This window comes from Python bivittatus, unplaced genomic scaffold (genome assembly GCF_059951505.1).
Source record: "Python bivittatus isolate LINGU-HERP-01145 unplaced genomic scaffold, Pbiv_v1 ctg000570_np1212, whole genome shotgun sequence".
Classification (NCBI taxonomy): Eukaryota; Metazoa; Chordata; class Lepidosauria; order Squamata; family Pythonidae; genus Python; species Python bivittatus.
The window spans coordinates 4716271-4738734 of NW_028277097.1; the positions used below are offsets into that span (position 1 = coordinate 4716271).

Sequence of the window (22464 nt, forward strand, 5' to 3'; positions counted from 1 at the left end):
AAAACTGACAAAAACTATGGTGTAATTTTCTCATCAATTGATGTGTTGCATCTCTAGTCAGTGTGAATTATTTGGGGATACACACACACATTTAATAAAGGGAACTACTGAGACATTTTGGACACACAAAGTTGCATGCATTTTGAGATCTGTGAAAATAATGAATATTAAAGGATATTTTAATTGGCCCAGAATTTCTATTAGCATGGGGAATTCCAGTACATGTATACTTAAAATCAAACAGCTGGGATCCAAATAAAAGCAACTACAAAAACTGCATGCAAATTTGTTCCTTCTCAAGTCTGCAAGATGTAAAATCATGTTTTTGGAACTACTATATTATCCATATACTAATTTATAAACACTTTTTCTACTGATTAATTGATTGGAAGTCAGACAATGGCAGTGCTATTTGGAATCCTCAGTGACACTCTTCCACAACATAGTCACTAACACAATCAAACACAAATGCAAATTTGTTCCTTCTCAAGTCTGCAAGATGTTGGTCTTGTGGGTGGAGGCACGGCTGAGATCTAGATATACATATATAGATGATATAAAGATATATAGAATCTGCAACTTCTTCACAGAGTGAAACAGGAATGGGCAAATGATTATTCTTTGCATAGCATGTTCAGCCTTTGGATATGAATGATCTGCCCTCCATCAGCAGTCCACTAGGCTGAGTGGAAGATACCAAGAATGAGATTTCACCCAGTCAGCCAGGGATGCCCCCCCCCCCCCAAATTATCCCTTAAAGACTGTGGCCATCATTTGAAGAGGGGACCATTCCAATTTGGGGTGCAGAGGTCAGATTATATCAGGCATAATTTTCTAATATTGCTAATATTTATTTTATTTTAAAACAAAATCCAGAGAAATATTCACCAAATCAGAGAGGAGCAGATGGAGGTGCTTTTAACTTCCCACCCACCCCAAATACAGTACACTAGGCTTCTTCATTTTTTCTGGCACTTCCCAGGTTGATCATATTGTCACATTCTCATATAAGAATATCAGGAGAATTAAGGGAAGGAGCCTCTATTTTGCAAAGAGCCTGACATTGCTGCAAGCCTTTATCATAAATAAAAGATGGAGGGGACCTTTTGCCTATCATCATACATTTCAGAAATGAACGCAACCACCAATCACTCCTGTTGTGGTTTCTTTTTCAGGAAATGCAAAAGACTAACTGGACTTTGTTCCTTTCCTTCACCATGGATACCTTGGGAGCAAAATACCAAAATTAATTACTAGCAGGATCCATGGCAAAATTCTTTTAAATCCCTAGTTTGTTGAAAGAAATACAGTTAATCAACATGCCTGTGCTGAAAGTATGTGACAAGATTTGAATAAAACCCCTATTGCAACCCTGCCTTTTTGGGGGGCGGGGGGCAAAGCAACAAGGTATTTCCTTTTTCACTTCCTCCTACCTGCGCAATGTAGAAAAGATGTGCAGGGGAGATTTCACTTTCTTTTCTGACAGTTTTTTGTTGTGCATACTGTTTGATTTCTCTTTGCCATTTTTCCATTGCTGCGTAACAAATGTTTGCATAATTCTGCAAAATATGAAACAAACAACCACTTTGGGAAATCTGGCAGTATAGAAAATCAATCAATCAATCAATCAATCAATCAATCAATCAATCAATCAATCAATGTAGTGCATGCATACCTTACCATATTTTCAAACAGTGGAAATTAAGTCTAAAACGACAATGGGAGTCCTAGAAATCTATCTTCTATCTCAAACTGGATTCGCTTCATTGAACTGAAATGCTCCCACATTTACACTTTCCTAGTAACCGGTATCTTTAGTTTTTATCCTAGAAGCTAGTATAAAAGTATATACTTTTATCCTAGAAGCTCTTTAACACATGTACTGTATGCTCAAAGCTGTTTGCAACTCTTCCAGCAGTTGAAAAAAAGCACACAGAAAGGCAGGTGCAACAAGCATTGGAGCCCCATTTCACCACCCTTGATTTATTCTGCTGAATACGGTCTACGGGCAGCATTCTTGGAAATGATAAGGAATGGGTTTTTTACTTTCTACTCTATTCTGCAGTTCTGATATTCCCTAGAGCTTTCCCATTCAAATCCTCCCAGTTAGGATATCCCAAACCTCCACTCCAAAAAGCAGCATGGCTTCTTATTTTAGGTCTATAAATAGGGCAGGATTCATCAGATTTTCTTTTCTGTCCAAAGCATAAAATTCATAAACTCATCTTAAACTGGTCTAAAAGTCTTGGCTTCTTGTATTTTTCAAGAGACCAACTCTAAGAAATGCAACTGTGCAATTTAGGAATTGCTGATTTAGCATTTGGGTTTATTCATGTCCACTATATTTATATAGGATTGACCTTAAATACCCATTCATAAATTGTGAGAAAATAAAAAGGCAAATTATTTCAGTTAGTTACAGTCAGACAAGGCGTTCTAGTATCCAAAGATAACCATTCTTAATAATATTTAGAGAAGTGGAGAAACTACAAAACAATTTTTGTTACATAGATTATAAAAAGAAATGGTTGATGCATTTTTTTAGGGTCATCAGAAACTCTACTAGAGCTGTTAATAATTCAAAGTGCATTTGCTAGAAAACACTGTAGCCAGAAACAATACCTTACAACAAGAAGCAAATAGTTATGCATAACACATTTATGTGTCTCTTCAGCAAAACTTACTTCTTTAGCTGATGCCCCAGTCCAAATCTTTCTTTAGTAGAGATCTGAAATACATCAATGGTGGGCACTGTAGAATAGAAGAAATTGTTGAAAAAAACAGGGGCACAGACATATTCTTTAAAGCTCATTATTAATTCTACTTTATGGTATAGTTGGACAACCCATGGCTCTGGGTCACATGTGGTGTCCTAATCCTCATTTAATGATACCCAGAGCACTCCCAGATTACACTCCTAAATTTGGCAACAAAAATATCAATTTTCAGTCGCACTTTTCACTCTTTTGGGGGGAGAGAGAGATAGAGAAAGGGGAAAGCATAAATTAAGACTCTGCAAGACAAAGCGCATCCTTTTCCACACTAAACTCTTGCTGATTCACCTCCAAATGCAGGTAGTCCCCAGTTTAAGAACGAGTTCCGTTCCTTAAGATCTGTCCTTAAATCGAATTTGTAGGTAAGCCGGAACAGTAGCATCGTATAATACTGTATAAGTAGTATTGTGTAATGAACTTGAACCATTGTGTATTTCATTCAAATCACTGTGCATTTAACTCGAATTTTGCTACAACAGTCTCTGTTCTTAACTATGGGTCATCCTTAAACTGGGCGTTCTTAATCTGGAGATTACCTGTGTGATGGAAAAATAATAAAATAAAGCTGGGCACTCTCCCCCCTCCCCCTTACCTCTCCTGCAACAAACTCTTTACTCCCCCTTGCCTCTCTTTTTGCCCCCTCCCCTTGCCTCTCCTGCAATCTCCACCTCTTTCTGCCATTCTTTGTTCATGCAAAACAGGATCAGCTCCAGGCTATTGCATGACCCAAGACTGACCATGTTCCACTGCCAAAAATAGCCCTCTTAACACTATCATACTGAAACAATGGGAGGGCTATCACCTGTCTGCTTAAGGGTTTGCCATGGTTCTTATCTCACAATAGAAAAAACCATTTATCCCCTAATTAACACCTATCCAAACCTATCCTCAAACAGATCCCTCAGATTTCCAGCTTCAACCTCAAAAGTGTTTAAATTCTATCCTTTTCTATTGTTCAGGGTCCCTCTTTCTTGGAAAGCAGGCACCCAATGATCATTGCAATAAACATGGTTCTTCTCCTCAGCACTGTGCTCCTGTCTTTAGCAAAAATTCCACAACATCTGGAGTGAAAACCTTTGAACCCACCCTTCTGATAATATTCCTACATCATCAGAAACAACTCCATCGCTCCCATAAGCTGTAAAAAAAAAAAAAAAACTACAGCAAAAGTTCCACTCACTAAAGTTTTCCCACTGCTGTTATGTGGGCAGAATCAAGTATTCATTACAATTAAGGTTAATTATGTATTAGAAAGAACACTTAGAGGTGTGTGTAACAGTGAATAAAGGAAGATCCTATAGCTTCCATGCTAGCAACTTTTCCACTGGTAAGCATAGTACTTCTAGACAACTATGAGTAACCTTTGGGACTGATTTGGAATGGAATTACTTAATTGGACTTTATTCAGATAGATGCTGAATTTATTCAACTGAATTTCACACCCATCTAAAATTCCCACAGTCTTACTGCTCACAAAGCAAGAGCTCCTCTTCTCGCCACTGCTTCCATCACTAGCATAAACTTAAGAACAAGTGATGAGAATAATTTGTAATGATGTGTACAATCCATGTGCTATTCAAACCAAGCAAATTATTCTAGATTGAAACCTTGGACATAACTGGAACTCAGTTCACTATTTACCTAGGAAATTTATGTTCCAGAATCTCCCCAATTCTGATTACAGCATGAGTTGAGTGGAAGATAATTACTGGTCCCATCACAACACTGACCCCATGACCATGTCATTAACCCAAGTTCCAGTTCCCATCTTTGGGTGCCAAGCCTATTTGTTCAAAGGAGAAGAAAGAATGGCCCATGGAAATGTCCTGAGACACCTCCTCTAAACCGCACAGATAGAGAAGCCAATTTGATCCATAGTTCTCCAGTCAGAAATTACTGTAGTTGACAATTCTCCCCTCTTTTAATTATGGAAGTCTTGCTCACCAGAGGCAGAAATGGTGATGCAGAAGAACTTGCTACCTCTATCTGATTTCATTAGTTCTTAACAATATTAAGGGCACCAGCTCTTTAATTAATGTTTTAACCTGAACTTTACATGGGACTATCCAAGATGCTCACTTGTCAACTCGTCTTACTGGCTTTTCTCTTCTCTCACTGAAATCAGATCCTCTTTTCACTAAAGGTATTTTATTTGTTTTGCTGACTATACCCCTCTCTTCATACTTTGACAAAACCCTGTCTGGCTGAGATCTCTGGTGCAGAATAAAGCAGACTGCTTGTCTTTTTCCAAAGTCTTCTTCAAGACCATGCCTTTTTCACCATTATGGAACTGGGGACAAGGCAACTGCTGTTCTGACATGTGGTAAATTCTGGAGAAGGAAAGAAATGGTTAGCATTTCTTGCAGATTTTCTTGCCACACTTGGAAGATTTCTGCAAGCTAGAAAATATTTCATTTTTCTCAAGCAATCATAGGGCTTGGAAGAGAGGTGGGGATATTTATTCCCTTGGAAATAAAATGGTATTATATCTACCGAGGAAAGGAGGGCAGCTTGGTTGGTGAATCAGCCTATGACAGCAAGTCAGGCAGGAATGATCTGTATGCCTTACCATTCTCTATTTCAACCCTGCTACTGGATACAATCCAAAATCCACAGTTTTGGGGTGGATGGAAACATCTGCAAACTATGTAGATTATGCAGATTCCAAACACTGGAACTCTTTCCTACTCTTTTGCCAGTAAGGGGTTAAACAAAACAGGAAAGTGAGCTATGGGAGGAGTGCCATTTTTAGTAGTTGGCACGTTCGTACTTTTTGTGCCCATTGGACATGTCTGACATTGGATCTTGCGGAATTTTATTCAAGCCTTCCTTGGCCATAAATGAGTTTGACTTGCAGGGACATTGCCTGAAGACTTAATGTAGCTGTTGGAGAAACGAAAGGAAAGAGAGCAGAGGATACAGAAAGAAAGATAACAATAAAACAGGGCAGCCGAAGCAGAAACATTTTGTACCCATTTAGGAGTGTTTCTTTCCCTATTTTTGGGGTGTATGTATATGTGTATGTGTTGTTCAAACTGGAAAAATATTAAAGAAAAAAGACCCTCTGGTTTGTTTTTAAGGAAAAGAAGAGTCTTATAAAAGGTGGTGGGGAAGTATTAATACTGCTGGAGAGAATTAGAAGCCTGGGCTGAAAAGAGACTTAGGAAAGTGTAAAGTTTTCAAAGGCACTAGGTTAAACAAGCTGGCATTACAGAAGTCTTCTCCCTGGCTACTCTTAAGGCGAGCATTATTATATTTTTCTGCACATGTTTTTCAAATTTCTGTATCTGTGCAATAAAGTATGTTATATAATGATGGCATGTGTATGTTACATAACTGCGTTCATGATCATGGCAATAGCAATGAGGCTCTTATCCCTTGAAGAAAGCCTCAGAAGTATGAAAACAAGGCACGGGTTGGATTTCTCACAAGAAGACAGCTGATTTCTTTTATACCAGGGGGTTCTGTTTGAAAAAGTTACCAACCTTGGAAATCATAGCTAGATCATTTTAGAGAAGCTCAGTGAACACGCACTTGATGTAAAAAAAAAAAAAAAAAAATTCTTAAAATGGGTTACATATCAGCATTATTTTGCATTAGTATAATTAGCTAGTATAAATTACAATAGTTCATAAAACTTTAAAAAAACGAAACTATTAAAGAGAAGAGAGAATCATTTTACCAAGTGATGAACCTAATTATGATTCCGAAATTTTGGCTTACGGAAATTAAAATAACAGCCTATCAAAACTTAAAACTAAATGAAAAACAGTATAAAAGGGCTTATAAGGACTTTTATCTCGGCAAATATTTAAAGTGTAACTTAATTGGACCTAGTTAAGATTTTTTTTACTAAATCTCTAATACCATCTCTTGCTATTAATAGAGAACTATAATTTTCTCTCTTTATTCTTTTCTCTCCCTTGCCATATTAATATTTATAAATATATTTGTATACAAACATTATTTGCATTCTTAATTGCTTGGGTACAATTCAAATCACCATAACAACAACTGGAATAATCATCTAAGAAAAGAAAACAATAGGTGGCAATATGCAGCCTTTTTGAAGTGTTGCTGTTGTTGTTATGGAGCGATATCAAAGAACACAACCATATTTGCTGGAATATCTAGTGATTAACCCTAATTTCTGCCTCAAATAATGATACTAATAGGAAAAATTACTTGCAGTCTCAGATGATCTAATGTTATAAATTAATTTGTAATAATGTATTATATACCACAAGTGAATTATTTAGTAAAAGTGAAAATGATTACTCAAATAATTAATTAAACTGTATCACCAATTTTCAAATTGACTCATGGCAATATACTGTAAAAGATGTCCTTTGAGACAAGCTTGATTTCTAGTGACTGTATCCATGCAGTTCTCTTGGCAGGATCCATAATAATTTGCCGTTGCCTTCTTCAGGGAAGGTTTTTTTTTTTTTAAGTTTCCAAATCTAGTCCACTAGTCTTGAATTTCTGGTGGTCTCCCATCCAAGCACTAACCAGGGCCAACCCTTATTAACTTCCAAGATCAGCTAAGGTCTATAAAGTCATGTTTAGGTGGAAGACTACCAGGGAATATTAGGGGAGTTGGTTAGACTGAGAAATTGAAATATGTCTTGGAAGCAGGCAGTCATCTTTTTGTCAGCAAAAATTCATGCACATGCCAGGAAGTCCTCAAGAGTGAGTTAGTTAGCTAGCTTATTTACTTACTAAGGTTTACATGCCACTCTAATCCAAAAGGACTCTGAGTGGTTTATGTTCCTCTCTTACAATAAGGTTAAAAATCAGAGTAAACAAAGCAATTTACATTTGGAATTGAAATTATACCTACGGATCAAGCATCAAACGAAACCTCTTAGTCTTGTATATTAATGTTCCCATATAGCAGTTTACCCAGCTCCCAATTTCTAGAGCTCAATCTATTTCAAAATCTCTAGTCTCTAAATAGTATTTGTGCTGGCAGATATACTTAACCGTGGCAGCTGCAGGGCTCAGACAACCTGGGAAACCTAATCCCCTGGGATAACCTGTTCCCATTGCTGCCAAAGAAATTCCAAGGCCTCACACCATCTGGCACACAGCCACCCAGTCCATTTTTGCAAACCTCTGGCTGCTGAAAATCTGTTGTCAAGATCTGTCCTGGTTCCTGGAAAGTCTTCATGTGAACTGGATGGCCCGCGCACTGCTGCTGACTCTGAACGATATCCTCATCTCAGGGACACCTAACACCATCACCCACCTAATCCATGGCTTCAAGCACCTTTCACACTTCATGTGGCCCAGATCTCAATCTTCTCCTCTTTCTTCTCTTCTCTCTTTCTGCCTTCCAATACCCTAAAACACCGCAAACACTCTCCTTCTGCCATCCCAAACACCAAACCCTCCAAAATCACTAACATTTTCTTCATTTCCAATTGCATCCAATCTGACCCACTAACTTTTCCTGCACATTCACTGCCCTTTCAATAATTTTTACTACTCTGCTTTGCCTAGCTTCCCCTTCCAAAGCACCTTACTACTGAGCATAAGTTAAAGAATACTTTATTTTTAGATACTGCTGTATTTCAGTCTCTTTGTATTACTAATTTGTAATAAGGTACTGGTTACCACTTAGGCTGAACACAGCTGTCATTCACAGAAGCACCCCTGTATTTTTTGTTCTCTTCTCCTCTAGGATGGTATAGAGTTTAAAGAACAGGACATGGATGGGAGACACTCAGGTTCAATTTGCCTGACTGCTGGACCACTTTCACTTTCTCTCTCAGCCAACCTGCTTAACAGGGTTGTTGTTGGGATAATATTAGGGGAGAGCCTATGTAAACCTCCTTCGGCTCTCAAAGGAATGGAGGGATATCAATGAAATATTTATTTATGTACCTGCTGCACATTCATATCAATACTGCTTTAAAAACAAACTAAACAGTTTTCAGTCATGATCATGAAAACACTCCTATGTTAAATAATGATTTTAAAAAAAGAGGATAAAACCATCAAGTATTTTAAACAATGAAACAATAATTAAGGCAGCTGATATAATCAAGGCAAATAAATACATAAGTTTCTCCAAAAGCCACTCACCATGAGGACCTGCCTATTCTCTATCTGAGCTGGCACTGCTAAAGGAAATATTTGCCTCTTTTCCACAGTTAAGGCAGGATACACCAGGGCATCTTCTGACTAGGTAGGACTGTAGTTCTCTATAGTATGCAGTTCCAATGTGTGTAATAGATAAGGTTCTAGACTATTCCCAGGTAGACCGAGGTTCTAGACTCCCCACAATGACAAGAGCTTACTGGGTGACTTTGGCCCAGGCACTCTGTCCCAACTGAATGTATCCCACAGGATTAATGTTGTGAGGAGAAAGGGGAGTAAAAACAATACAAAACAAAAACAGTGAATGAGCCACTTTGACCTCCTGTACAAAAGGTAGAACATAAATCTAACAAATAAATAGCCTACATCATGTATGCCTATGAAATGTATGCATCTGAAATTTCTTCCCTTCTGCAAGAAGCAGCCAATCATATGGGGAAGGGTTTACTGAAACCTGAAACGTTTCACATTTTGTAGCATTACACAAAAGCATTCAGATCATATTCCCAGGATCCCTAGAGCTGTCAGAGCATGTTCAATGACAATAATGGAGAAGAACCTCCTCAAAGGACAGACTTGGTATATCAAGTTAGAATTCTAACCGTGCTCCCAATTCATGGCTCCGCTGGCCATAGAAAACTATGCAAGCCTGTACAGTGGTGTTAGAAGTAAAAGGAACCAATCCACGCCAATGCTTTTGAGCTTTCTTTAACCGTTCTCACTGGCACGGAAAACCAAACAGGAGGCGGTGTAGACATATCTACCATTATTGATTTTCTCAAGTAAAATAAATGACAGGCAATTCTGAGCCCTATATGCAGTCAAGAGCAGTTTTAGAATATCTGCTAAGTCTTAGACTCCCTGCATGACTCAACAATTCCTAAGGAGACAAACTGAAGTAGAAAAGGCCTTCTGGAGGGTCGAAAGTTAGAAATGGTTTGTCCTATTATTTTATAGAAAGACAATGTGATGAAGGGAAAACGCCAGCCTCCTTAAGTCCGCCACAGCTACTGACTATAAGCGCCTGTGGACTCAGGGCTGGCTAAGCCTAGAGGCTGCTTTGTGGAAAGGGCAGGCGTGGGGGTTGGAGAAGAGGGTGGAGGGAGACAGCAGATATTAGAAAACAACAGTAGCAACAAAGAGAAGCCTGTGTGGAGGAAGCACCAGCTGGAATTATCCTTATCAAGAGCTGTATAAACAGACTGTCCTGCCCTTCTATGCTGTCTGGCTGAGACCCAGCTCATTTTTCAGGCACAGAATAGAGCTGGTTTCTCATATTGGAAAGCCTTACTTAGAAAAAAAGGAAGGGGCCAGAGACTTCCGAAGAGGGGAATTGCCTTTATGCCAAGGTTGGAATGCCCACTGAGTCTGCTGGTGCAAAAGGAAGATAACCAGCCTCAAACTGCTGCAGCCTGACCCATTTTTTTCTTGGTGTGATTTTTTTTTGTGATGAAAATTACTTTTGAGTTCTTGGTTAGGACTGCTGACACTCCAAAGAGTCTGTTTTTGTTTTCAACCCTTGACCCTGAATGCTTAAGGGTCTGAGAAGAATAAACTACAGCAGGTTTTCTACATCTTTGGAGAGTCCACTATTTGTTTTCTTTTACTCCCCACCTCTCTTTCTACAAGGGATTTTGCCACAGACATTTAACCAGAAGACAACACAAAATAATGAAGTCATCACTTTTCTTTACTAGCAATCTGCTCTGATTGTTAACAACACACACATTTGATAAGCTTAGTTCTGGAGTATTACCATCTACCCACGCTATTTCTACATAGTGCTCACATGTATTAAATAATCCTTAAGAATCCAATACATCTTTTCTAAGAGTACAATTATGCACCACAATTAACTCTTATAATTGCCTTGGTGAAGAAAGCGCATCACAGACTCCATGGACAAAACTCCTCATGAAGGGATCATACAGGAGAAAGACAAATGTAACTTACCAGGGCCATTTAAGTATTGTGTGAGTGAACAGTGCAAACGCACAATTATAGGCTCTGTGCGGATTACATCCCAGGCCACTGCAATCTCTTCCTGAATCAAGAGCACAACAGAACCTGTTAGCCATTATCAGCAAGTTTACACTGGAGATTTTGTACTTCACAGCTGGCAAAGGAAATGGAGGAGCTCACCTAGGTTTCTTTCTAAACTGATTGGCCAAGGCAAGTGTTGCTGCATCAGCTGCTATCTAATATACAAAAGGTCAGTAATAACAGAAAAATGGGACTTGAACAGGAATTGCCCCCACAAATTGAAAGAAATGCCATCTTTGCATAGTCATAATAGTATAAAATTTTTGTTCAGGAAGCTCTGGTTCCCTAAGCTTCCAGAAATGAAGCGAGATTCAACAACCATCTTCCCATTTACATTTAGGAAGGGATACTTTGTACAGATATTCAGTGGTACAGTACATCCTTTGCGTGTGATAGGTTCCAAGTTCAGTTTCAAGTATCCCCAAATTGGGCTGAAAAAACATGTTTGTGACATTACAAATCACTGTAAACCAGGAGTGGGCAACCTTTCTCAACCAGGGACTAACTTAATGCTTGGGAGGGAAATAAAGGAAAGGTCCTACCACATATGTGGGCAGGGAGTCCATTCTCCTCTGGGAATTTTGGTGGGTTTTTTTTGAAAAGCTGGGTTTAGTCTATCTGAGGACTTTGATGCACTCTATATACTTTCCACCTGAATATGTTGAGAGTGCAGGATCATACCACTGATCTTTAGCCATCACCTTCAGAGGTGGCTCTGAGGGCCATAAAATAGGGGCTCAGGGACTGCACTGCAGATTGCCCACCTGTGGGGTGTAAGCAGCTAGAGGGACCAATGGTCTAACTTAGATGATACAACTTCCATCAGGAAGGTGTGAATCAGTATAAATCCAACCTACTTTACAGTCCATATTTTTATTTGCATACAGAGCTTTTGTACAAAACTTTCCCTAATGTAGTTTTTCCAACTCAATGCTCTAATATATCTTCTTAATACACATTTCTTGAATATTATTCTTTATTACATATACTTCCTTAGTGTAAGCTTTTTCTTCTTAAAAACACAACTATCCTGCTTTTGTATAGAACTTTCAGAAACATTCAGAGATGTGCTCTTTTTCAGACACAACTGGGAGAATATTTTTGTCCAAAAAAAATTATTAATTGACCCTAATTCAAGGGGTTTCACAAAGGACTTAGTTTGGGCAGATCTCACAAATTTGATTCCAAAGAAATCCAGGGCATGTTGCTTTTATAGTCCTAACCTCCACTGGATTTAACCTTTGGAAATCATCCTGCAAATATTTCCACTGAAAACAGAATCATATCCTCCCCACCCCAATGCAACAAAAATTTATGGAGTTAAAAAAGAAGGTAACTGCCTGTGAATAGTTGACTTTATATCCTGCTGAAAGACAGAGGCAGATGTTTATCAACCTTCATTATATAACCTTGTTATTAGCTTACTGTTATTAGTTTACTTACATCAAGAAAGCTAACATCAATATGCAGATCAATATCTACATCATCAATGGCTCCATATTCCCTGAAAGGAAAGAACATTATATTATATCTAAGTCTGATACTCTTACCAGCTGTCTGAAAAACGTTTGAGTAGAAATACTGTGCTTTTATAATAGTGAAGGGGTTTTGGTTTGCCAGTGGATTAGGAGAAATCGTTGCTTAGTGGTAGAACGAATGTCCTGTATGCTGCAGCTCTGATATTCATAGCCCAGCAAAACCTTGAAGAGGGTATGCTAGTGAAAATAGACAGTACTGGGCTAGATGAAGGAACAGTCAACCCTAAAGTGCACAAAGAATGAATGAGCTAAAATAATGGCATAGTCAAGCATCTCCTCCAGTATGGAAACTTTGAAAAAAAAATTATAGCCAATGGATAGTATTTGGGAATGTGGTTCCACTGAATTCAGTGTTTGCTTGATGAGTTAACATTAAGCAAACATGAGTATTTTTTTCAAGCTCCTCAATTATAAACATTGTTTAAGCTCATTTAAAGAACCAACACTGCATTCCCACAGACTTTTCATATATGAGAAAGCTGTACTTCAGAAATGATCTATCAGGAATTTAAGAGAAAAAAGAGAAAAAAAGCACACATTTGGTTCTAATGTGTGCTTAATGGCAGCCTAGAATTTATCCTCTAGAATGACTCTGGGTGGAACCAAGAGTTTTGTTCTGTTATTCTCTCAAAAGAAAGAAATAATAGCTTTTCTAACTTCCGTGACAACAGTCCTACCTACCAATTTTCAGGATAAAGGAATTCTCCCATGGAAACCACCCAATATTCTACAATTGCTAAAATACCTATCTTTTATACATAAGGAAAAGCACAGGCTTTGGATGAAAATCCACATAACATTAATTAGGCTGCAAACTTCTTAAATAGGTGGATTCATTTAGAATAGCAATATGCAGAAAACACATTCATTTTTTATCTACATCTTATGAAAGAGAAATTGCTTTTGAAATTCCATTTAAAGAAGGAAAGAACTTTGGTAAAATTCTCGTGGGTGGTCTTCTTGCATTTATTTTAGTTACAAGGCCAAGGACTGTGTGTGCGTGAGTGTCCATTGTACAATCATCTCTCTGGCAAGCTGCAGTCTTCCTGGCTTCCTCTAGTTCACTCACTGCCAAGGGAAGACACCATAAGGGAACTCCTCCAATTTGGGGGAAGGGATTAGGATATGTTGATAGCTAGGGAAGCTTCAGAAAAGAACATCACCAGCAGTTGCCTCTTCTATCATTTCTAAAAAGGAAATAAACTCAAAAGCATCAAGAGAAATTTGAAAGAAATTCTCAAGCACCCCAAAAATAAGGTAGAAAAACAGACACCTCCTTCATAACTGAAGAAAAATTTGAGAAGTTGCAGGCTGCTTTTGACACAGTATTAATTTTGAATCTTCTTACTATATTGTAGGATTTTTCAAAAAAATTCCAATCAAGAAATGGATTCACCCATTCCCAGAATGTCTGCCACAGTTACAAAACACCAATGAACCAAAAGACAAGTTGATTAAGCAGAGAGCATATTCTATCCTCTCTTCCCCAGAATTTTCTTTATTACCCCAGATTACTTTGGTTTTTGTAACATACTTCCAAACCAAGCATTGGCTGTCAAAGAAGGCCCATGTGGAGCCCAGAGTCATTCTTGTAAATACAGATGCTGCTAGCAGCTGACACTTTGTTTTGCAATGTTTCAGCTTCTCATTTATTTTTTGTAATTAAAAAAAAAAGTCCAGTAGTGCAGACAGTCTGATAAACACCAAGAAAAAGCAGTTCCTTGCCCATCTCTTGTCTAAATATAAACATCTTTATGTTACAGGACTATGTCATGGCAGATTGAAAAGCACTGCATGTTATTGATTGATGGGGTAGAGTGGGAAGTGGGAATGAGGCCTCCTACGAATGTGACCCTGGAGTAATTTACAGTGATGTCCCAGTTGCCAGACTAGGTTATGGAAGTTGGAGACTAGCAATAAAGCTGAGAATAAAAATCAATCAGTATTCAAGGGAGCATTTTTCGACCACTGGGGAAGTTAAAACACACTCACCAGTGCGCACACAAGAGTTTTTGTTTTTTTTAAAAAAAAGAAAGTGATGCTTACTCATTTATTTCTTGCAAGCCAGAAACAGCCAGCTACCTAATGAATTGAGTCTCAGAAGACAATGGAGCAGATACTAAAGAAATTAAGCACACTGATATTTTCTATAAGAAGTTACATTTACTTTCATAGTCTGCAAACCCAAAGAGAGCTTATTATGAAGCTATGTAGAGCTTTTCAGCTATAGCTGTTATTGGGATATGCAATTAAATGATTATCTTATTCATTTCCTCCTTGGACTTTAATCTCCAACATTCTGTATACCCAATGAATTTCCACTTAATTCAAACAGCATGTAATGAAAATATTTTTTTCTGTACATATTGTCTAAGGAACTGGAATGTACACTTGCAATTCAATCTGCATGTCACTGAGCAAATGGAATGAATGTTAAAGTATATTAATTTTACTTCACTAAAAGGTCTGGATAACTGGAGTGAATGTCAATGAAATAGTCTTATAAAGTTATGTTTAAAAGGTGACAATCAGATCAAGAGAAAGACAAAGGCCATAATCTGCAAGAGCATTGCAGTACATTTGAACATACAGTACATTTGGATTTCTAATGAGGACTAGTCCATTGTAAAGTATACTATAAACCTGATCCATGAGATTTAAGTGCCACATAAAGCAAGTGCAAAAAGTAATATGGGCATTATTCAAACGAGTTTTGGCAATTGTTTTTTTCCTGGCACTAATTTATTTTGGTTGATTCGTGTGGAATACAAGTGTGCAATTCGGTTCATGAATAAATGAATGTACTGTACTGTCAAGATTCTGGGCCAGCCTATACATGAGAGTTGCCAATTGCTGCAATCATGTGAAATGACACTTGGTTAAAGGAGGAAAGGCATTAACATATCAGTCTACAACAGTATGCCAAAGACGCTCAGCAGGAACTGGAACTGAAGGTGCAATCCTACGTATGCATATTACAGGGGGGAAAATCATTCTTAATCCTGCTACATCCATGATATTTGAACTACAGCTTCTAACAGCCTCAGGAAGCATGGTCAGATTCTATGAAAGGTCAATCAGCGTGATTTACAGGAACACAGCTTCCCTTCCCTCTTCTAAACTTATTTAGGATTGTAGCTTTAAACTAATCATTTAATTGTTGTTAATATATTTAGAAGTAATGAAATGACTCGCTAAGTTGGCAGTGAAGCTAAAAACAATATTTTAAGTATGAATAGCCTTAATAATAACTATTATAACAATAAAGTTCACAACACTGATCACCTAATTCAGTTTTTGCTTTTTCATCTCATCACTCCAGTAAATAATCCAAGGCATGTCTCTGAAAAACAGATTTCCCATAGAAGCCTGGAGCCAGCAACTAGGACTTTTGTGTAGCTACTTTCAGATTTAGTCTCCTATTTAAAAAGAAGAAGAAGAAGAAGAAAAACTCCAATATTCTGAGCAGCAATGAATATCTAAATCTTGTTGCTATAATTACTTCCCATAATGCTCTGATGCACAAACAGTTTGAGGCATTGTGGGACATTTAAATGGATTTTGGAGAAGTTCTGGCCAAGATAACTTTGCCCTGAATCTCTTCAGGCCTACAACCAACTCTGCCTAAATTGATTTGACTAGTTCCCATTAGGATGGCAAAATAGAAAAGATTCTGTTTCAAGTACTGCCTGGTCCAATTCCAGTTTGACTGAAAGAAAATCAGGGGCTTTGAAATGTGTCTCAAGACACTATCTAGATCACCTAGTTAGAATTTTCCGTATGAAGAAGAGAGAATTATATTTCTACTTAATTATAATTATATTTCCTTTTTTATTTATTTAATGTATATGGCTGCCCATCTCATAGCTGTATGTCCATACTTTATGCAAATATGTTCTGATTTTTGATGAAGCACTTTCTCTTTTTTGTTAATGTGTAAATGGCCAATTTATCCTCAAAAATTTTACCTTTTCTCAGTTACATAGCTATTCTTAATACTAAAAGAAAGAAATGAAAAAGAGCAAATATTTAACACCCTGAATTCATTCAAAGGATGAAGTCATTTAATAAAGGGAACCAAAGAAGTGAATTGATTAGTCAAACTGAACATACCTGAATTTATTGGGATTGACTGGGACAATAAAATGTATGTACCAGTATTTTGAAGATCTAAACTGGCTTAAATCCAATCAGATTTGGAGACTTGGACAGAACTGATTCAGATTTCTGAATCCAAACAATTTTCTGAATTCCTTTGAATCAGTTTGAATGGAATCCATTTGTACGCCCCTGATAGGAAGGTAGGTAATTAAGAAGATAGGTAATTAAATAGAGAGACAGACAGACCAACCTGAGAGATACTGCATTTGGCCCATAGATTTCTCTTACTGCTGCCAAGTCAGCTTCCAGTTGTGGATGTTTGTGAAGTTCTCCATCATAACTAACCTGCAGAGGGGGAGTGGGGTGGAAGAAAGATTTTCTTTAAGATATCACAAACTGAATAGCAAAGGAAGGTTTTCCTTCTCCAATATCTCACTTTCCTTTTCAACACCTAGTTCAAACTTGAGATTGTCTTGTCTCAAGAAGTACAATATATAAAGGGAAGCCACTTAGTCCTGCTGAATATGCCCTCCCCCATTGGAAGCTCATTCTGCTATATGGCATCTTGGAATTCTGCTCTTAAGTCCTGCCCTGGGAAACACCACTGAATTCCTTAGTAGATGAAGCCAAAATGTTAATTCTGTTTCCAACAGCACCCAGAAGGAAGAGCATAAAAAGAACATCCCTTTACTATTGTTGCTCCTGAGAAACTGTAATTCAGAGCTATACCATCTGTCAACACGGCCATTGCGTTTACTCCTCATAACAAACAAGGACAACTAGTCTTTGATTGACTATCTTCATGTAATATGTGCGACCTAAGATAGCATTTAAGAAGTCATTGTTACAAAATAATCCTACATGGAGGTCAACTTGCATGAAAAAGGCAATGGAAGCAATGGTGTATGTACAATGTTGCCCCTAAGGTTTCTGTACATGCTAGCCTGCCCTCTTTATATCTGCCCTTATCACATTTTACAGCAAGATTTTAAAAAAAAATTAATTGCTTTTGCATGAATGGAAGAAATCATCTGTATGATTACAAATCCTAGTGGTTATTGAATGCATGCAGACCTCTATTCTATTCATGAAGATGGACAGGTGCCTCCTTCAAGTCTCTTCATTCAACATGGGTCTGACAGGATGGAAACAAGTGGAACAAATCTTGCCCAAACCCAGTTTTAGTTCTGGTGTGATTATGTAATTTTAAGCTAAGTTCCTTATCTAGTATCGAATTAAGTAATATCTGCCTGGGACCTCAGAGAGCTATGAAAGTGAGAAAGGACATTCTAATGAAGATGGACAGGAGAGTCTAACCTGTCATAATGTACCTGTCCTAGAGAAGTTGCAGTGGTCACCCTTATAACTCCATTCCATAACTTTCCAGGAACATAGGAGAGAAAGGAAACAGTGATATGGTTCCCTTCTTTCAGGAGAGAAGAATGCTAAAATGGGTAGTCACTGCAACATTACCTCTCCCACATTATCTCAAATATTTTTACTGTAATGATTTGAGATGCTACCATACTGAAGAATGAATGACAACTGCAGAATTTCTGATTTCAGATTAGAATAACTAATAGTGGTGGATAACAATATGGGTAGCAAATGAGAGGAGGAAAGGGGGTTAAGTGAGATATTTAGAATGCAAATATCAGCAACCTGTTCTCTCCTGTTCTTGATGATAGAAAACCACCTGCTGGTATGGCAAATGCCCAAAAAGTATGCATTTTTTCCACAACATTCTGTGAGATACATGATGCTATTGTTATTTAAAATGTACATCGCTTTTCAAAACAGAGTTTAATATTTTTGAAACTACAACAATTGATCTAAAAACAATTGATCTATAAACAGTAAAAGGACAGAAAGTAAATATAGAGTAGTTAAACACTTTTGATGCTATATGTGTGTATGTGTTTTAAAAATTATTGTATTTTTTAATTAAAAGGCCAGAGCAGAAAAGATTGGCACCAGAAAGATAATACTAAGAATATTTTGTTATTATTATTTCATTCATCATTGAGCATAATGTATAACACTATTATAATTTGTTGTCCAACAAGCAACAGCTAGGAAACAGCACACATGGATTCTAATTTATTTTTAATTTGTATTTGCTGAATTACTACATCTATGTTTTTCATTGTCTGATTTCTTATTTCAGAAACCATATTATTCGAATCTGCTTGTGACAAAAGCAAAATATGAATGGATGCAGAACATGTTAGCATACTATGCTGATATAAATTCAGAAAGTATGTCTTTGCTTAGTATTACTTCTGGAGGAGGTATGGCAAACTGAAAACATCTCCACTAAAGTGGATCTGATGACTACAGCAAAGACCAAGGAACTGGTGAGTAGACCAGTTCCTTGTAATCTCTCTGGATGAGGAGAGGACAGGAGATCACCCACGTGGTCTGGATGGCTGCTCCTCACAAGGAGACTGCAGACCAGTGGTTTTCCATGGGTTTGAGCATCGGGAGACAAAGGGATCAGCCATCTTATTTGCAACCATGGCGGAGCCTTTTAAAGGACACTAAGTTTGCAAACCTCACTTTCTAATCACTTTTGGAAATTGCTTATTAACCATCTTAAAGCTATCAGAGACCTTTGGAACAAGAAGTCTGAAAACTCATTGGGTGAGTTTATCTTCAGCTTTGAACAACAACAACAAAAAAGTATAAGCTTAATAACTTAAAGAATTTAGAATAAACAGCAAAAAGCTAAATAAGATTTTTAACTAAGAAAGTTATAAATGGACTAAGAGTTCAGATAAATTTGGAATATTGACTTTTCCTATAAGATTCTGGAATTAACTATAAAAAATAAATAGCTTCTCATGGGAAACACACTTATTTTGGCTCTCCTGGCTATTGTATGTCATAACAATAGGTTACTTTATGATTTTAGAAACTGGACACTAGAGGGGACTAAAGATTCTAAGCAGAAGGGAAAAAAATTATAAGCCTGTTTTTGATGCCAATTAATACTGTGTCAGCCTTACCAGGTAGACCAGACAGGAAATATGACCAGATAAGCTAATTCTACTTTATTGTAAAGCTACATTAACCAAATCTTGCAAGCCTGAAAGTACAATTCTCCTGCCGTCTCCTTTACCACCCAAGAAACTAGGGAGGGTCCCTTCTGAACCTGTTGCCCCACCCATTATCCAGCTGTGGGCTATGCTCTCTCTTATCTGACTGTTCCCTAGGCAGCATCTCTTCGCCCCCTCTCCCAAAGTCTTTCCCACATACCACTACATCCTGGGACTTACAAAATAATATAAAACATTATAACATTGGAAACATTAAAGGAAAACTTTGAACAATGGAGCAAGAAATTAGTAACTACAATATCAACACTGTCAGTAACGATGTCTGCTTCTATGGATAGATTATGTCCAAAAGATGTTAATGAAGGAATGACAGATGTCAAACAAATTTTATCTGACAAGACAGAGAAAGTACTGAAGATGGAACTACAAATGGCAGGCCAAGAGAATGATTTGGAAAAGGACGCTTCATTGCATACTGTATGCAAAAGTAACTGGCTGAAGTTTTAAAAATTAAAAGGGAAATACAAATGATAAACCAAGAGATCTACAAAAGAGGCTTGTTAAAGCCTTGAAAAAATCTGTGATGGGATAAAAGAGAATTGAAGAGAAATTAAATTCTATGACAATATTTGATTGAATTAAAGATTAAAACTGTTAGATTAAAAGGAAGGGATATAAAGTTGATTTATTCAATCAAGGTTAAAATAATACTTTTTTTTTTTTTTTTGGCAAAGTTATGTAAAACTTTATGGACTTTTGCTGACACCAGGATTGAGAAGCTGATGTTTTATGGATTTGCTTATAGATAAGGGATGGGATATGGGATGAAGAAATACCTGTTTGTGACCTTATAGGGGTTGAAGAGTTACTAAATTTGTTTATGCTTGTGGTGGTGAAGGTTGTAAGTAATTTCTTTATATATTTCTTTTCCTTTATTATATTCTTTCTTTGTTCTTTTTCTTTTTTCCTGCACTTTTTATTTTTTTTTCTCTTCTCTTCTTGTATTGTAAACGAATACAAAGTTTAATTTGTATTACTTTCTAACTATTGTAATCAAAATTCTTAATAAAAATTATATTCAGAAAATGCTTAGTATTAACAAATTTCATAATCCATAACAGATACTTTGTACATCAACAGTATCCCAGGCAACCGTTCATATTTCTACTTTATGTAAATATTACCTTTTCTAATAAGTCTATTTCATAAATATGCTGTTAGCCAATGCTAAATTATCACTCATGATTTTATCTTATAGTCAAAATCAGGATCTATGATGTCAAGAAAACTTTGAATGAGATTTCTTTAAAAAAATCAATCTATTGGCATTTTAGTAGGAGACCTATATGATATAAATGGTTCTGACTGGAGGCAAAAACTATCATGCTGAAGTTGTTATATAAAAACAGAATTAAGCATTAGCAATTAAGCATTAGCTGTTCCACTTTTTCCCTAGTAGAGACCATTTCTTCCCAGTTACTTTATAGCAGCATTAAAAATTTGCATTGACTTTAATGGAGTCTGAACTGAGCTTTTAGATTCATTTGCAAAATTCCTTTAGGCCTTGTTGAAGCACGAGGGATAATGAAAGATCTATACAGTTGAATGGTACATTGCAAGTCTTCAGACTGGTATAGGGGGAAACTAGCAAGGCATCTGAAAAATTAAACAGTTGTGAACTCCTGACAGCTGTCTGCAATGTGCAGTATCATATTTTACAAAGCAACTGGATTTGCTCAAGCCCATGGAACTCAGGAGAATGCATCTGTCCAAGTAAAAGATTTCTCTTTTGGCTGATCTGCTCTTATCCATATTGAGTCTTGATTCCCAAGGACACTTACCCAAAGGATATAAGTGCCAGATTTTAATATTTTTTTCTCCCTATGTATGCTTGAATAACTGTTTCTGTTGAGTGTTTCTCATCTTTATATCCTGTGTTTCTTCCAGGAGCTCAAGATGGTATGCCTAACAATCTGTCCATTTTCCCCCACAGCAATAACCCTGTAGAGTAGGTGGGGCTGGAAGAAAATGAGTGTCCCAAAGTCACTTAATAAGTTTCTGTGGCTGAAGATGAACTTGAACCTGGGTCTCCCTGGTCCTAGTTCCATGCCTTACCTACTACACAACTCTGTAGCATGTGAGAGGAAGAAGAGGTTTGCTGTTGCATATAAGAATACCCAGTTGAGCATTCAAAAGATGAACAAAAATGCCTGGTTTCATATCAAGCCATTTCAGAGACTTTCTGACATAACAGTTCTACTGTGTGAGAGTACCAATTCAATGCTGGCAAATGCTAACAGCAGCAGTAGCAAATTTGAATGATGGAGTCCTACATCTATTCTTTGATAGATCCAAACAGCGGCATGACAATAACTGTTAACACTTTTTGTCTGGGCAAATGCAGTTTTGCTTTCATTTCCAGAAATATTATCATAATGAAAAGTGAAGTACTCAAAAAGATAAAAGGTATCTCTTTCTTGTGCCTGAAAACATTGTACTTAAAAGTGATAAACCATTAAATTGAGACATGATACAGATTTCTGGTTGTGGTTTGTGAAGGGAAAAAAAAAACATTTTTTTCTCTGAAAAACTCTGTATAGGTGACTAGCAGGAGTAAAGAAACTATCAAAGATCAAAGCTGTTTTCTTCCTTACCATCCCTGTCTTCTAATCGTTGAATTGATCATAGTCATTCATCTCTGATCTATTCAGTTCCAATAACTAAAAACACAAGACTTATTTATTGACAAAGATTGATGGATCCATCTATTTCTATTCCTATCCATTTTGCTTGGCTTTATTTTTAGATCCATTCAAACCTATTCCTACATTAATTGCAATTTTT

The 22464-nt window shown here is 37.1% G+C and overlaps 1 protein-coding gene across 2 annotated transcripts in view; it reads right to left on the reverse strand.

The window, feature by feature from the left end:
* The window catches only part of PARP8 (poly(ADP-ribose) polymerase family member 8), a 160844-nt gene that overhangs the window by 43785 nt on the left and 94595 nt on the right, over positions 1 to 22464 (reverse strand). For both annotated transcript variants that reach the window (XM_088152720.1, XM_088152719.1), the window contains exons 7-11: positions 16812 to 16906; positions 12366 to 12426; positions 10833 to 10923; positions 2685 to 2751; positions 1434 to 1559 (exon numbers count right to left, since the gene is read on the reverse strand). In XM_088152720.1, the coding sequence (XP_088008846.1) occupies positions 1434 to 1559; positions 2685 to 2751; positions 10833 to 10923; positions 12366 to 12426; positions 16812 to 16906 (440 nt within the window). The remainder of the gene's footprint in view (positions 1 to 1433; positions 1560 to 2684; positions 2752 to 10832; positions 10924 to 12365; positions 12427 to 16811; positions 16907 to 22464) is intronic.